The sequence below is a fragment of the Corvus moneduloides genome, chromosome Z (assembly GCF_009650955.1).
Source record: "Corvus moneduloides isolate bCorMon1 chromosome Z, bCorMon1.pri, whole genome shotgun sequence".
NCBI lineage: Eukaryota > Metazoa > Chordata > Aves > Passeriformes > Corvidae > Corvus > Corvus moneduloides.
Genome location: NC_045511.1, coordinates 330,157 through 345,868, shown reverse-complemented (window position 1 = coordinate 345,868; position 15,712 = coordinate 330,157). Strand labels below are relative to the sequence as shown.

The 15,712-nt window shown below is 44.2% G+C and overlaps 1 protein-coding gene across 9 annotated transcripts in view; it reads left to right on the top strand.

The window, feature by feature from the left end:
• The window catches only part of NEDD4L (NEDD4 like E3 ubiquitin protein ligase), a 104,624-nt gene that overhangs the window by 78,196 nt on the left and 10,716 nt on the right, over window positions 1-15,712 (top strand). For 3 of the 9 annotated variants that reach the window (XM_032095991.1, XM_032095998.1, XM_032095997.1), the window contains 13 exons: window positions 1,188-1,249; window positions 1,370-1,472; window positions 1,708-1,874; window positions 2,776-2,908; window positions 3,420-3,596; window positions 4,917-4,991; window positions 6,575-6,634; window positions 9,345-9,476; window positions 9,921-10,040; window positions 10,711-10,908; window positions 11,316-11,393; window positions 12,737-12,791; window positions 12,881-12,937. In XM_032095991.1, the coding sequence (XP_031951882.1) occupies window positions 1,188-1,249; window positions 1,370-1,472; window positions 1,708-1,874; window positions 2,776-2,908; window positions 3,420-3,596; window positions 4,917-4,991; window positions 6,575-6,634; window positions 9,345-9,476; window positions 9,921-10,040; window positions 10,711-10,908; window positions 11,316-11,393; window positions 12,737-12,791; window positions 12,881-12,937 (1,417 nt within the window). The remainder of the gene's footprint in view (window positions 1-1,187; window positions 1,250-1,369; window positions 1,473-1,707; window positions 1,875-2,775; window positions 2,909-3,419; window positions 3,597-4,916; window positions 4,992-6,574; window positions 6,635-9,344; window positions 9,477-9,920; window positions 10,041-10,710; window positions 10,909-11,315; window positions 11,394-12,736; window positions 12,792-12,880; window positions 12,938-15,712) is intronic. The other 6 variants (XM_032095999.1, XM_032095993.1, XM_032096000.1 and 3 more) reach the window with 4 other exon arrangements.

Here is a 15,712-nt window from a genome sequence, read left to right as displayed (position 1 = left end):
GGGAGGAAAATGGCTTTGTAATGACTTGCACAGTGACGCTTGTTTAGAAGTATCTTTTATGGTTGATCTCCAGTCAGCACATGGTGTGTGGGGTTATAAACTTGTAACAGTGGAAAGCTACGAGGGAAGGATCACGAGCACCTTGTGGTTACAAATGCATCGTTCCCTTCTCATGGGAGCTTGTGTCATCCCAGCTGTGTTGTGCAGGATTGCTTGGTCTGTGCTTGTGTGGATATCTCCATTTGGTATCCTTATGCACAGACATGACCTAAATAGCCCTGATAATAAATAATAGGAACAGTGGAAAGAGTCATTTTCCCCTCAGATATTTTCCTTGCCGAAGCTGCTGTGTCTCGGAGCAGTCCTTTCTTCAGTAGCTGTGGCCTTGTGGGACCTCCCACGTGCTTCCCCACCTGCTCCTGCCCTGCTCCAGGGAGAGAGTTACCTGTTGGGAAGGTGTGTGTGCACACCGGCTCAGGGAAGCACGCTGTACATCTTCAGTCATCCTTCCAGGACCTTAATAGGAGCCATTGGGGTGTATTTATTAACAAATTCATAATCAGCTTTCTAATTCTGCTGGTTTGTTTTGTCAAAGTCCTTTTTTTCCAATACCAGCTAATTACTATTGACAGAATTTGGGTAAAACATACAGCTCCTCACTGGGAGCACGTCCCTTCCAGCTGGGCACTAAACAGCAGTGCCGAATCATGCATGCCTTGGTGCTGGTGAGCTGGTTAAAATCTGCCATCTCTGAGCAAAATGGGCAGCGTGTCTCTCCCAGAGAAAGTGGACACTGGCAGGGGCAGAGTTCAGGCCAGGAAAGGAGAGGCTGTGTGGGATTTGGCTGCCACGTATAACATAGTTCATGCTTCCAGTTTAGAATAAAGTTCCCCAGACAATCAACAGAAGTGTGCATATGGATTCATCATCTTTTTCCCTTGGCATCTGAAATTCCTACTTCTGAAATTCCTGCAGCTGTGTGTTCACACATGTGAAGGATATGACTTACTTGGTAAGAAAGCTGAAATTCTCATGGAATAGAAAGTTTCCAAGGTTCCAGGCTTTAGGTAACTTAGGATTCAGTGGACATCAGAGATGTAATCTGTCAGCCTGATGTGTGAATGTTTTTTATGTGGCTGGACTTGTGGGGAAGCCCTTTAATTTGCCATTTTCTCCACTGCTTACAGACTGAAGACCCAACCATGGAGAGGCCGTATACATTTAAGGATTTCCTCCTCAGACCAAGAAGGTGAGGGGAAGGACCTTTAAAACATTTGAGGACTTTCAAACATTTCTTACTTCATGATTTTTTGATTTGCAGTTATTTAAAAATGAGTTATTAAATGCAATGTACCTCCTTGTCTTGTAGCCACAAATCTCGCGTGAAGGGTTTTTTGAGACTGAAAATGGCATATATGCCTAAAAATGGTGGCCAAGAGGAAGAAAACAGTGATCAGAGGGATGACTCTGAGGTAAGGCTGAGTCCTCAGGGAAGGATTCAAGAAAAATTGTAGAGTCAGCTGTATTTGAAGGATAAAGCCCTGAAAACAGAGTTAGCAGTTGGTTCTCTTTGGCACTGAGCCACCAGGAGAATACCCAGCCACCTTTGGGAATCCCTCTTTAATAGATTGCTGGGGATTTAGCTCTTTTCTCATTGCAATGAGGTGCACACTGTAACCACAGAGGTCTTTCTCCTTCATTCCTAAGCATGGCTGGGATGTGGTGGATTCCAGCGATGCCGCATCTCAACGTCAGGAGGAGTTGCCACCTCCTCCACTGCCTCCTGGGTGGGAAGAGAAGGTGGACAACCTGGGGCGGACTTACTACGTGAATCACAACAACAGGACCACCCAGTGGCACCGACCCAGCCTCGTGTAAGCGGCCGTGGGCTGGGGGCTGTGTGGGATGGAGAACCAGGCTGGAGCTCGAGTCGGAAAGGAAACCGTGCTTTATGCCTGAAAGAGACTTCCTCGCCCCCAGCAAATCACAGAGACACAGAGTACTCTGGGAAATTCCAGGAAGTCTGAGATGGGAGGGAAGGCAGTACGTTAACAATGCACCTTAGAATATTAGGAGACAGATAAGGAATTTTTCAGTAAGTAATTTAACAGGAATAAATTACTTTGTTTATAGAGACTGTTGAAGAGGTAAGGAAAAAAGTCAATTCTATTAAGCTTTAATGAAGTTGAACAGATTAGCTTTGAGGAGATCCTGGTTATTATTCTGTGAATAGGCTTCATTCCCTGGATGTGCTATCAGAGAAGTCTGCAAGCCGTGGGAATATATTCTCCAGATTAGATTTAGAAAGCTGTGGCAAGCTTACATTTTACAGAGTGTGAATAACTGACAGTGTCGAGAGTTACACTAAAATCACGTATTTAACCCAGCACTGCCAAGGCCACCACTAAAGCATGTCCAAGGAAGTGCTGGATTCTCCAGCACTGGACCCGTTCAAGGTTGGGCTCCACAGAGTGCTGGGCCATCTTGTCTAGGGCATGGTTTCCCTGCCATGAGAGGTTGAACCAGATGATCCCTGAGGTCCTTCCCAACCTGGTGTTCTGTGACATTTGTGAAGTGCTTCCAGTTTTACTTTCTTTCAACTGAGGGATTAAACAATCTCCTAATTATGAAGCTGGATATATGCATGAATAATGATTTTTATAATCAAAAGCATTACCAAGGTTTTGAAGGCAATGGACAAAGTGGGGGCTTCGCTTAACTTGGGTTATTTTCTTGTTCTTTTCTCCTTCCCATGCTGTGTTCCCCCCTCTGCAGTGACGTGGGATCCGAGTCAGATAACAATATCAGACAGATAAACCAAGAGGCAGCTCACAGGCGGTTCCGCTCTCGGCGCCACATCAGTGAGGATTTGGAACCAGAGCCTGTGGAGAGCGGAGACATTCCTGAGGTATGCCCAAGCCTTGGGCCTAAGGAGCTGACTAAACTTCGAGCTGCCATGTTTCTCACACGTGAGCCAATTACTGTGCAACACAGAGAGTCGTGGTTTTACACAGCATTTGTGGAAATTACATTGGGAAAATGCCAGCAGCACAATGACAGCACAGCCAGAGCCACTCTGCCAAGGTCCCGTGCAGCTGCAGCTGCCTGGCGGCCCGTGGACAAGGCTGAGTCCTATGTAAATGCTGGGAGAAACATTTATCATTCCAAATTGCTTGTCATATGTACATTGATAGAAACACTTTCATATTCTGCTCTGAACAACAGTGTAGTAACTTATAAAAAGAAGGGAAGTGGACTGGCTGTAACTGCCCTGTGCTTCAGTTTTCTGTAGTGCTTTGATTTAGGGGGAAGAGAAGCTGTTGTTTGTGTTGGGCACAGTGAGATGATCACACAGAAGGCAAAGGGAAAGAAGATTCGGTCTGTATAAAACCTGAACTTAGTTTCTTCTCTTTCATTAGCCTTGGGAAACCATTTCAGAGGAGGCAAGTGCCAGTGGGGATTCCTTAAGCTTGTCACTGCCACCTCCTCCAGCATCTCCAGTATCCCGGACCAGTCCTCAGGAGCTATCTGAGGAGCTGAGCAGAAGACTCCAGGTCACTCCTGATTCCAATGGGGAACAACTCAGCTCTTTGATTGTACGTAATGTGTAATCTGTAAACCTCTAGTGCAGAAATGTGCTCTTATTTGGCATAACCTGAATCACTTCATGCATGGGGAGCGATTGCTGGTCTCAGGAAAACCTGAGCATGCAGTTAAAATTCCCTTCCAAAAAATGCATCACAGTTTCACCATCGAGCAAACTGCCTCGGACAACAGAATTCCTCAGTTCAGATTTCAAGTGTTCCTCTGTGTGAGTTTCACTTCAGATTCTGCTACTCTTAGACCTTTAGTGAAACAAAATATATGAGAGTAGACCTAGGAATTTTCAAAGGAAAGGGAAAAACAGAAAAATGGTCTCTGCACTATCCATTAGTCAGAATGGGGATACCATAAAATATCAGGATAATGTATGTACAAGTGGGGGAATGTTTTCTGTCTCTTTGATTACAAAAATAATTGTAAATATTAAACAGAACATCGTGCTCTGATTTATTTATTTTATATTCTTAGTATGATGCTATCAAGGTACCTCTGCAGTTCAAGAGATAAGAAATCATATTTACTCTTGTTCTCATCAAACAGAATCTCGATTAGGTGCATTTTTCCCAAAGAGCCAGTGCAGTTGGTCTCTGACTGATGGGAATGTCACCTAGAGGTTGGTCAGCAAGTGACAGCTCTGATGCTCTGCTGGATCTGCATGCAGAGGCACTTGGGCTTGTGTTGAGAACGGCAATTTTAGTAGCCCTCCACTGGTTTTACTGCAGCAGTCAGTGCTGTATTTTCCTGAACACTGCTCAGCCCTGGAGTGCCCAGCTGGACTGGCAGGGAGGAGCTACACTGTAGTGTCAATCAGACATGATGCATATCTGCTTTTTGAGGGAGGTGTTATTTCTAGTTCACAGTCATGAAGGATGTGTCTTGGGAAAAGACACAACTAATTCAGAAGTTAGAAGGCAAAGAGGAAAATCAAAACTGATTTTTTTTTTTTTTAAATACCATGAATTTTTAAGTAAATGAATTTTTAAAAAAGACTTTGAGCTCTCATCCATAATATTTGGTTTTGGATTTATTTCTTAATGCCTTATTTTTTCAATAATTCATGAGTTTATTCATGTTGACATTTCTCCTTTAGAAAAATGAATGGGCCCCTTTTTTTGTAGTGTATAGGAAGCAGAAAAATGGGATATACCACTCTGTGGTAAAGCAGAAGTAGATAATTGTTTACAGGAGATTTGCTACAAAGAGGTTAGTACCTGTAGTTACTGAATTTTCTGAATAACCATCATGTTTTCATGTTTTAAGACACCCTAACTTGGATACATCTTTTTTTTTTTTTTTTTTTTTTTTTTTTGCAGCAAAGAGACCCTTCTTCACGACTGAGGTCCTGCAGTGTAACAGACACCGTCGCTGAACAGTCCCAGTTATCCCTGGTAAGCCAGAGGTCCCTTCTATTTCTTCCTTTTTGGGTGGACATTCTCTGATTCTGAATAACACCTTGCCTTGGGTCAGCTCTAGTCAGACACGGATCAGTGACCAGGGTGGGCATCTGATTGTCCCAAACAGCAATGGAGACCAAATTCATGTGAGCTAAAAAAGGAGGACATTCCTGAGAGAAGTAAACATTTGGAGATTGAGCAAGTCCCACTCTCCTCAGTTGTTGAACATGGAAATTTAGGTTACTGCACTCCTATGTGCAGTCAGTGGAGAGAGAAACTCCTCCAAGGGGTGTTCCCAGCTGGGGGAGGAGAGGGCAAGAGAACCAGCTCTACCTGGAACTGGAGCAGCCGCAGGACTCTCACAGCAGGTGTATTCCTGTGACCCATGAGTTGATTTTACTTGCAATATATAAATCTGTCTAAAATCCCAAAGGATTGGTGTTTTCCCTGGTTGTAGTCAAAATGAGGCTTTTGGTGAGAGTCTGGTATGACATACCTGGGTAGAATTGCAGTTCTTTAATCTGAGGGTCTTAGGGAAGCAACTTCTGCAGGTTTATTTAAGGAGATTGTTCAAACAGGAGAAAATACAAAGATGTTTTGTCAACAAAGCTCTTCTCTCCCTTCAGAACCATGCACACCTCTGCTCCAGCTGACAGAAAGTGGTGCCTGTCCTACAGCCCACATGCAAGAGTTGCAGAGGTGGCAGGTTTGTTCTCTCTGCCACCTCTCAGCAGTAGGTACAGAGACCACTTAAAATAGGAGCGTGCAAGGTGTGCTTTTGAGTAAAACTAGTCAGATTGCAAAAGAATATTTTAAAAAATTATATTTTTCTTCATCAAGAGTTTTGTCTTCATTTTTTTTATTATGAATGTGTCCCATGTGAATCTGCAAATAGAAAACCTGTGCATACCAAGAAGTTTGTTACTGAAGCTGCTTGTCTGTGCATTGCTTGTTCTCTCTGCTGCTGCTCTTGGGCAAACACTTCCAGAAACCATGGAGGTTTTCTCTTAGCTGGATTTTTCCTGTGCTGTAGCAGTTATTTAGTGTAGCTGAAGCATGTCCCTGGCTCTGGGGGTGAGCAGTGGGATGGGTCCCAGTGCAGTCGTGCCTCAGCTATTGCTCTCTGTGCCTGACTGTAGGGGGAACAAGGGCTGCTGTGCTGCTTTACTGCTGTGTTTAGCACTGCTGGAGCCGGGGGCTGTACATGGGCTGGCAGGTGGGGCTGGGGAGAGGCCTTTCTCCTGCTTCTTGAGGGACACTCATTTCCTGAGCACATGTTCAAATAAGTAGCACTGAGAGCATTGCTCTAAAACATCATCTTACCTGATCTTAACCACATTTCATCCTTCCTGAGCTAATGATCATTTCTCTTCTGGCAGCTAAGTACATGTTCTTCCTTAATCCAGTGCTCCTCTGGGATTCTGGCTTGGTTACTAGTGATTGATGACTTTCAGATTTGCTATTATCCATCTAACTGCTCTCTCAGTAAATATGTCTGATGCCTTGCTCCTAAAGATGTGACAGTAACTTGTGACCTTCTTCAGTAAATATGTGTAACATTAATTATCATTTAACAGCAGAGTGGTCCCTCTAGGAGAGCTCGTTCTTCAACTGTCACAGGTGGAGAGGAGCCAACGGTAATAAAACCCTTTATCAAGCACTATCTCTAAACAAAATGGGGGGACATTTAGGTCTTGTACAATGAGGAAGTTTTGGGGGTTTTTTTTTTTCCACAAAGCAAGCATTCATGTATTGAATGAAATACAGCCATTGAATGTTACTTTTTTTTGTCCCAAATTTTCTCAAAATTTCTCAAAACACTGCTTGCACTCAAATACTGGCATGGTTTAGGGACATGGATGCAACATTGAGTTATGACAAAGCTGTGCACTAAGGAGATGCTATGGGCTCCTGAAAAATGAAAGCTACAACAGCTAATTCTTTAAAAAGGAATACTGGAAGCAGCAGGGATTAGAGACATCAAATCATTGTACGTGTAGCTGTGTTTGCATCTTGCATCTATCTTTCCTTCCTCTCCATTAGACTAATTAATTTTAATTCTTAAAGTTGGTCTTAATTTGAGAGCCGTGGGGGTACAGTGATATACCACAGAGCTCTTAATGGTCTTACTGAATGCCAGTTTCATTTTCCAGCAGTTCCTCAGCAGTCTAAGACTGTAGTTTGATTATACAATAAAATTCTTGACGTGCTTTGCTGAAAGTGTAATACAAGGAAAGGGGGTTTAATCTATATTGAACTTTGTCCAAAAAATCCCATTCTTTAACCTAATTAACTGTCAGTCTGAAGTGAGTTATTTCATGGAAGTCATTTACAGTAACCTATCATAAAGGGCTTTTATTAATTTATGCCCTCCTAGAGAATTTGTTTCAGAGAAAGAAATTTAATTTATACTTGGTAGGTTTGCTGTTTACATCTGGGAAATAAATAAATCTTACTTTGGGTGTTGATGCATTGTTCTGTAATACTGTCTATATTCACTGGTTTTTTTTAGTTTTAGAACCAGAGGAGCACACTTGCAAATAGCAAAGTCTAAATAAAATACCTGACTCATTAGTGGTTAGTTAATTGTGCTAGATGAACCTGCAGTGCAGTGGTACTCTCTTGGCAGAGCATCTTGTCTTGGTTAGACTTTTTAGAGCAAAATATTAATATTTTCCTGCAAAAAGCTGAGTTCAAATATCAGTGACTCATCATTAGTGCAGCTGTACCAAGATGTTTTACCTCACCATGCTGCAGTCACTAATCCCCCCCTTGTCTTTGTTCAGCATTTACACCCAGATCCCAGATCTGTGGAGGAATTGGGACTTACACAGGATTCATGGTCTAAATCCTTTGTCTTCAAAGGTTCCATTCTCTTGGGTCTTTGGGTGCCTGAGGCTTGCAGACGAACAACCTGTCAGCAGTAAAAGTCTCTGGTCACCTTGGTTTTGCTTTCAGAATCCCTACAGACCCCCCTCCTTGGAATGGGACCCACAGGCTCAGGCCCAGAAGCAGTATCCTTCTCCCAGTATCTGAGTTGTAACTGAGACACTGTGGAGTGATTGCAGCCCTTACTGTGGCCTTCCTGACCCCTGACTGATGGATTGGCAACTGCTGGCACAGCCTGGGCAAGGTGCTCTTCTCATTGCCTGCCAGCTCTGTGAAAACCATAGGGAAAATAGCCCTTGGCTTTTCAGGAGAGAAAGAAATGAGTCTGATAGTCTGTACTTGGATTCTTCATCTGTTTCCCTCTGTTTTCTATTCCCTGCTGGAGTATGTCAGTTTTCTGACCCATCCAGTATCTTTTCTCCTTTCCTTTCTTGATTATCCCTGCAGTTCTCCAGTTCTTTGTGTCAACTGTGCTCTGCTCTTAAACAGCACCTGCATTGCCTTCGGCAGGAGCTTTGGGAAAGGTTTCACGGAGATGAAGCAAGAACAAGAATTAAGTTCATTATCTTGCTGGAGCAAGGAATATAGAGGATAGGAAGAGAGTGTTCTGGATTTCAGTGGGAGCCTTCAGAGGCCTTTACTGTTTCATGGCAAAACCCCAGAGCTTGTAGTGCATCAGCCTCTGAATTATGCAGGTCCTTCATCCCACTCGGTTCCAGTTCCTGGCTTGTGTGTATGAACTTGTGCTTGGGTATTTTGCGGACAGGAAGGGCGCAAAAGAACATCAGCCACACACAGAAACGTAGTTCCTGTGGGCAATAGGACGTGACTCCTCTGCTACCTGTATGCTTCTCTTAGAACAGGGTCTGACTTGTGGAGCTTTTAGTAGAAGTTCTTGTCATGCTGAAGTCAAGGCTCTAGTTTGGGGTTATCTCATGTCGTCGGGACATGGAGCCCTGAGTGCAGCATTTGTGACAGAGCAAAATGGTTAAAATTAACTTTCTAAACCCACAGTAGTTTCTGGCAACTGATTCAAGACACCCTTGGGTAAAGAAGAAAACAGGACTTGGGAGATCTGAACTGCATGGTTATTTAACTCTTACTTATCCATTCTGATGAAAGGAACAAACCCCAGCTTTTCAAGGAAAACTCATTAAAACATAGACTTCCTTTTTATCATTATGTGTAACGAAATAGAATGTTTGAGGGCATATAAGCTTGTTTGCTGGATCTGTGTTAAACTGACCCAAAAGATTTCTTGGGAGAAAAAAGTTATTTGATTCAAAGGCACATGACAAAGAGCTTGAATTAAATTAAATCAGAAACTGGATTTTTCCGTATGGTTTTTGTGATTAAGAAGGGTGTAAGTTAACAAGTTGCTTTTTTTTTACAAACAACAGTTTGAAATGTTTTTTAGCTATTATAAAATAAGAATTCAGTGATTTCTTGCCTGAGCAGCCTTCTGTGGCCTACGTGCACACCACGCCTGGCTTACCTTCGGGCTGGGAGGAGCGCAAGGACGCCAAGGGTCGGACCTACTATGTCAACCACAACAACCGGACCACAACGTGGACACGGCCCATCATGCAGGTACCCTGCTGCATCCAGGGAGCGAACACTTAGCTTGGCTGAGGGTCATTTCAGTTGAAGCAGCTTCCAGAAATCTGAAATTTAAAGGAAAAATCCTAAGCAATACAGATGAATCATAAAAAGCTGCAACAATTTGGGATAGTTTTGGTTACTTATTTTAACTGTCAAGGCACAGGTTAAGCTGATTGCTGCAAGGGAAGGAATTTCCAGAGGTTCAGAAGAACTCTTAAAAGGAGGCAAATGTGTTCTTAGGGTTGAATTTGAAAGTTGGCTCAAGTCATTAATAGAACCATATGTTCTTGGTCCTTCCAATGGAATTACATTAATTACTTGGCCTTTAGGGAAATAAGTTTAAGAAGAATAGTAGTGATGATAACAATGACATCGGTTTTAACATGTCCTACGTGTGGGCGGTGTTTGTGACCTGGCTTTGCTCTGGCGCAGCTCGCCGAGGACGGGATGGTGGGGCCGGGCGCGACCAGCAGCAACCACCTGAGCGAGCCGCAGATCCGGCGGCCCCGCAGCCTCAGCTCCCCCACTGTCACCCTGTCAGCACCGCTCGAGGTGAGCCCCTCCCGACTGTTCCCGACAGCCTCTCCTCAATCCTTGTCCTTCAAATGGGGGCTGCATTTCTTTTAAGTCTCTCTCAAAGTAATTCCAAGTGCTGCGGACTGATGTTCACTGTGACATGGCTACAGAATAGCTGAAGTGGCTCCTTACATAATCAAAGCCTCTGTGTGTTTGACTTCTGACAGTGTGATTCAAACTCTTGCTTCAGCTACTCCTGGCTGTGCTGAAGAGAGCCAATTCTTCAGATTTCCTCTTTACACCTAAGAGTTTGAAGAGCTGTGGCTCACACAGCCTTGCACTTAAAGGCTTTCTTGTAAATGAGATACATTGCCCCTGAAGCACAAAACACTGCTTTTGTCTTTTCCTTATAAAATGAAATATGGACACATCCAGGGCAGGTGCAGGGGAAGGTACAATCAGGTGTAAATACTGGGGACACTGTCATTGCAGAGGAAGGCACAGAACACCTTGTCCTTCACAGCAAAAGACTGGGTGTGTTAGAAGGCACAGATAGAGCTAATTAAGTTCTAGTAAATCAGTCCCAGCACTTAATTCTAGTATTAATTACATCTGGAATGAAAAGCTATTTGCTGTGAAGCTGAGTTGGATTGGTTTTGCAGCCCCACGTGCCATGTGAGCAATGGTGCTGTTTCCTGCTCCACAGGGCATGAAGGACTCTCCGGTGCGCAGGGCGGTGAAGGACACCCTCTCCAACCCTCAGTCCCCACAGCCGTCCCCCTACAACTCCCCCAAGCCCCAGCACAAGGGGGCCCAGAGCTTCCTGCCCCCGGGCTGGGAGATGCGCATCGCCCCGAACGGCCGCCCCTTCTTCATCGACCACAACACCAAGACCACCACCTGGGTAAGGGCACTCTAGCCAAGGCACTGGGGGCCATGGTCCCATCTCTGTCTTCCTGCCTGCATGCCCCCATTTTGGCGTGGCACTTTGTGTTCTTAAGAGCCAAAAATGTGCATGTGGTTCTAAAAGCCCTTGTGGAGTGCAGGCATCCTAAGAACAGGGCTGTGGTTTTTGAAGAATATCCCTGGACATAGCACACTTAGTGGAGTCAGGTCTTACATCACCCTAACTCACTCAGCACTGGAAAATTCACTGCCCTGTAGGAATCCTAATAAGGCATGTTTTGTTTTATTTTCTGAAAATAAAAGAGTAACTGTAACATAGGAAGATTTCCAGATAAGTCTGTGCTTGACTTAGTTTGTAGATCTACCTTGATCTGTTGGATTTACAGTTGCATACCTGTGTTCCAGGAGGATCCACGGCTGAAGTTTCCAGTGCATTTGAGATCCAAAGCATCACTGAACCCCAATGACTTGGGCCCTCTTCCTGTAAGTGATGCTGTGCCTGTGTTCTAACCTACACTTGCTGTCGCAGGGCTCTGCTCTGTTCCTGGGCACAGGCTGCTGCAGCCCTTCTCCAGAGGCTCTGGAGCCCTGCTGTGAGCTGGGGCTTGCTCGGGCTCTAACTCATGGCCTTTGTCTGTGCTAATGAAGTGTTGAGCTTTGCACACACTTACCTGGGCTGTGTCTCTGACTGTGCTTTTAAATAATCATTTACTGCTTAAGAAAAGCAGAGCAGATTGTGGCAAGCAAGCTCTTATCAGTACACCAGCATAATTTAGCATTTAGAAATCTGAATAAATTTTGATTTTTTCAATGAAACCTCCATGTTTTGCAGAGCAAATAATCAATTTCGTGTCAGAAGTTTTTGTCATACTTGTAACCAAAGAATAATGGGGATTTACAGACATGTCAAATGCAGAACTTTGCTTTGTTTTTAAAATACTCCCAGACCTTAAAGGCAGAAAGTAATGTGTGAAAGCTGACACATTCCTGGTCACAGCAGCAGGAATGCTCTTTTGCTTTAGGAAGCAGCTGTGCTTTTGCAGTTGTCCAGGTATGTGGGGCCTGTGTTAACCTTGGAGGCACTGAATTTGTTCTTTTAACTGCGAGGGGTGAGACATGCAGTGAAAGCAGGGTAGCCTGACTTGTCACTGGCAACAGGTCATTAGTAACAGATTTCACCTCAGTTAAAGCCCCTGGTTTGGAGTGAGGTTGGGCTGACCACAGAATTTAACACAAGTTTCTCCAACAAGATTAAAGTGAAATGATTTCTGCTCTGTATCTTCTGGCAGCCTAGGCTGGCCAGCATTGCCTGTCCCTACAGCCTGCCGTCCTCTCTCCTTTCTGCACTGCAGGCGCTTGGGACATGAGAAAAAGGAACGGATGAGAAAGGAAGCACTGAGGACTAGGTTAGAACATTCTTGTCCCACTGTACAGGGAGCCTGGGTTACACATTTACAGTAAATAACCCACATAGCTTTCAGAAGTAGGAGCAGAAACTTTAAAACTAAGCCGTGATGGACCATCTGTTCTCTGTGATTATTTGCTCACAGCAGGAAATGGGTGGGAATCCTGAGGGAAGAGATTTCCACTTCCAAGCTTTAAAAATACTCCTTGCACGGGATGCAGTCACCTATATAAGATCTAGGTCTGAGTCTGCCTGGATTTCTGACCTTCCCATTATGCATCTGGTCGCTTGGGGTTTCCTACCTCGTAAGCATTTTTGAGACAAGTCCAGTAGGTGTGGGCAATGCACTGCTTCAGGCCGTGTGAGACTGGTACTATTTCACTTACTCTCTCTTTTGTTTGTTTTTATTTCCCATTTCCAGCCTGGCTGGGAGGAAAGAATACATCTGGATGGAAGAACGTTTTATATAGACCATAGTAAGTAAGCACTCAGGTACTAGAGCAAATAGACAAAGGGAGGTACTAAGTATTGAAGTGAAAGCTTTGTGATTTTACTCTTCATTTAGGAAGCCAGGTGTTGATATGTGGAGACATTGATACCAGAGACTTAGTGCCCTCCTACGGTACTGTACATTCACTGGAAGCTTGCTTTAATTGGCTCATCAAGCTTTGTCCCTTTCTGACTTGTGAAGCATTAACATTTCCTCTCTGTGGTTTCTTTTGTTCTTGTTGATATTTTGGATTTGTTGTTGTTGTTGTTGATGATCCCATGGCTTACTTGCACTTAATAAATTAAAATATACACTAGGAATAGAAAATAAGATGAGAAAAGATCGTGTAGCCACAGCTCCACATATAGGCAGTGGAGCAGTTAGCACTGAGAAGTACTCTCCTTTGCTTTCAGGTCTGTGGCAGTGCTGATTCTGATCTTATTTCCTATTTAGAGCATGTGAAACTGCACCAGCCCATTAATATTCTCCAGTTCTGTTAGTGGAGTTCTAGTGTAAGTGATGTTTCATTGTAGATTTGTCTTCCTAGAGCATCTCAGAACTGCTGTGTGAGTTTTGTTGGTGTTTGGAAACAAAGCAGCCCACAAAGGCTGGGCTGAGTCTTCTTACTTTTTTTTGGTTGTTCTTTTTTTCAAGATTTTAAGACTTATAATGAGACATTTCTTCACAGCCACAGCTAACTCTCATAACCGTCAGAGGAGGGTGCACAGAGTTTAGGTTTTAACTTACCCATGTTTGACAGAATTAGGTTTGTCCCTCAGTATCACTGGCTCCCATGCTTGTCCTCAGAGGTGACAGTATTAAGTCATTATTAAAAGACTGCCTCTAAAGTAATTCCAGTTTTAAAATGGTATAAATACTTTTAACTAAACATTAGAAATAATACTCAGCTAGCACCCAATGAACCTCTTCCAAACTTCACTACAGAGTTACTATCCTTTATCCCTTCTGTAATTGTTTTTCCCAACAGAGATCTGGAAATGTAACTATGGTCAATGATTCTAAACTGCTGCCACTAAGGAGTCACAGGATAAAACTGTCCCATTTAAAACAACTGTGTAACTGCTGAGCCTCCCAACCTCTCTTAAAAAGCTTTAATTTTTCAGTCTCCTAAAGCTATTTGAGCATGTGTTAGTCCCTAAAATGGAATGTTAAAGTCATACATTAATTAGAATTCCTCAAAGAATTTGTAACTGTAAGGAAGCAAAATTCATTTGCATCTGAATTTTCCCTCTAGTCTTTTGATCTGAGTGGATTTAGCTTCTTATATAGCAGTTTTCACAAAAGTTTGGGGAAGCTTTTGGTAATGCTGCCTGTTTCCAGCAAATGTCCCTTTGGTCCCAGCCTGGTGCCCGAGCACTGCTGTGGTGGGTGGGCGGGCTGGGGGGCCTGGAGAGCAGGGGGCTCCTGAACAGTGCCACTGCCAGGACACAAAACCAGCAGGACAAGTCTGACAGAGTCAGCTGCTGGTCATGTCCTGCTTCCCTGCTACGTTTTGTAACTCTGCTGCATAATTCTCCAACGCTGTTTGTCCTATTTTTGAAATGTTTTTCTCATCCTTGGGAGAGACTGCAAGAGTCTCCTGCAGCCAGCACAGCCCCTCTGCTGTTACACAGGCACCAGAAACACTGAGTACTGGTGCAGCACACAGGGATTATTGGTACTAGAGGCTGTGTGTGACAGTGAACCCCTTTCCCTGGCTCTCTGGGCCCTCAGCTGCCCCAGTCACCTTACCTTCCATGGAGACACTGGTGTTCCCTGTTCCCTGCAGCACGCACACACTGCTGCCATCCCTGGGAGCCTCCCAGACACGTACTATCTACCTGTTGGAAGGGATCAGGAGGGAAAACAACCATTCTGCAACCATTTCCTGAACAGTTACCAGTGATTCATGGACAAGGATACACTGAATGGGTTCCCCTCAAAGTCTGTCCACATCCACCAGTACATGGTGATACTCACAATATGCATCAGTGATTTACACAAGGAATTCAGGGGACCCACTCCTTAGTTCAGCAGGAAGCAGCAGGGCAGGAGAGGGGAGGGGCTCATTGGAATGGGATGGGAAGTCAGAGTGAGTCTAACAAATGGCCACTGCAGTGTGCAGGAAGAGGCTGCAGGAAGACGAGAATTGCAAAGTGTTTCTCAGAATGGGAATAATTAGTGGAATTTTGGTTGAAAGGGGCATGAAAAACACCATCACCTGGTCATGAGTTATCTCACCCTGTCATGTATTGACAGGAGTGCCTAAGTCCAACCTGGAGTAACCCTCCTGATGCCATCAGCACTGGGAATGTCTGGCTGTGAGAGTTCTATATCTGGCAGGGGGTCCCAAACTTCAGGGAAATAGTGGGCCCCTTGGAAAGGAAGGGAAAAGAGGAAATCATCAAAGGCCTGAGAGCCTGATTTATGACAGAGAATTGTGTTAATGGGAAGACTCAAATTTTTGAAATTTTTGAAAATGTAGAGACTTTGGAAAATGTTCTGCAGAAGGATTGAGTTTGTTATCCATGTCCACTCGGGATAAGACAGAGAATCCTGAGCTACCGTTCCAGGTGGAGTGGTTCATGCCAGACCCTTGTAGCCCTGGAGGACCATTTTTCATATGAAGTCCCTGTAAGATTCTGAAAATAAAGACTGAGATTCGTTGGTGGCATTGCACACTCTGAAGTACAGAGAGCAAAGAGCTGACACACTGTCAGTCATTTCCAGTTGACCTCCAATTTCACAGAAAACTGGCACTGTGATGTGTGGCTGTTGGTGTCAAAAAGGTGAACAGAGAACTTTGTAGAAGGGAATTCCAGTGAAGGGGTTGAAGATGGAAAGGGCTGGGCTGGGTGTCCTGCCTTGACGGCAGCTCTGCTCTGTGCATCTCTGGGGTCTCTGGAG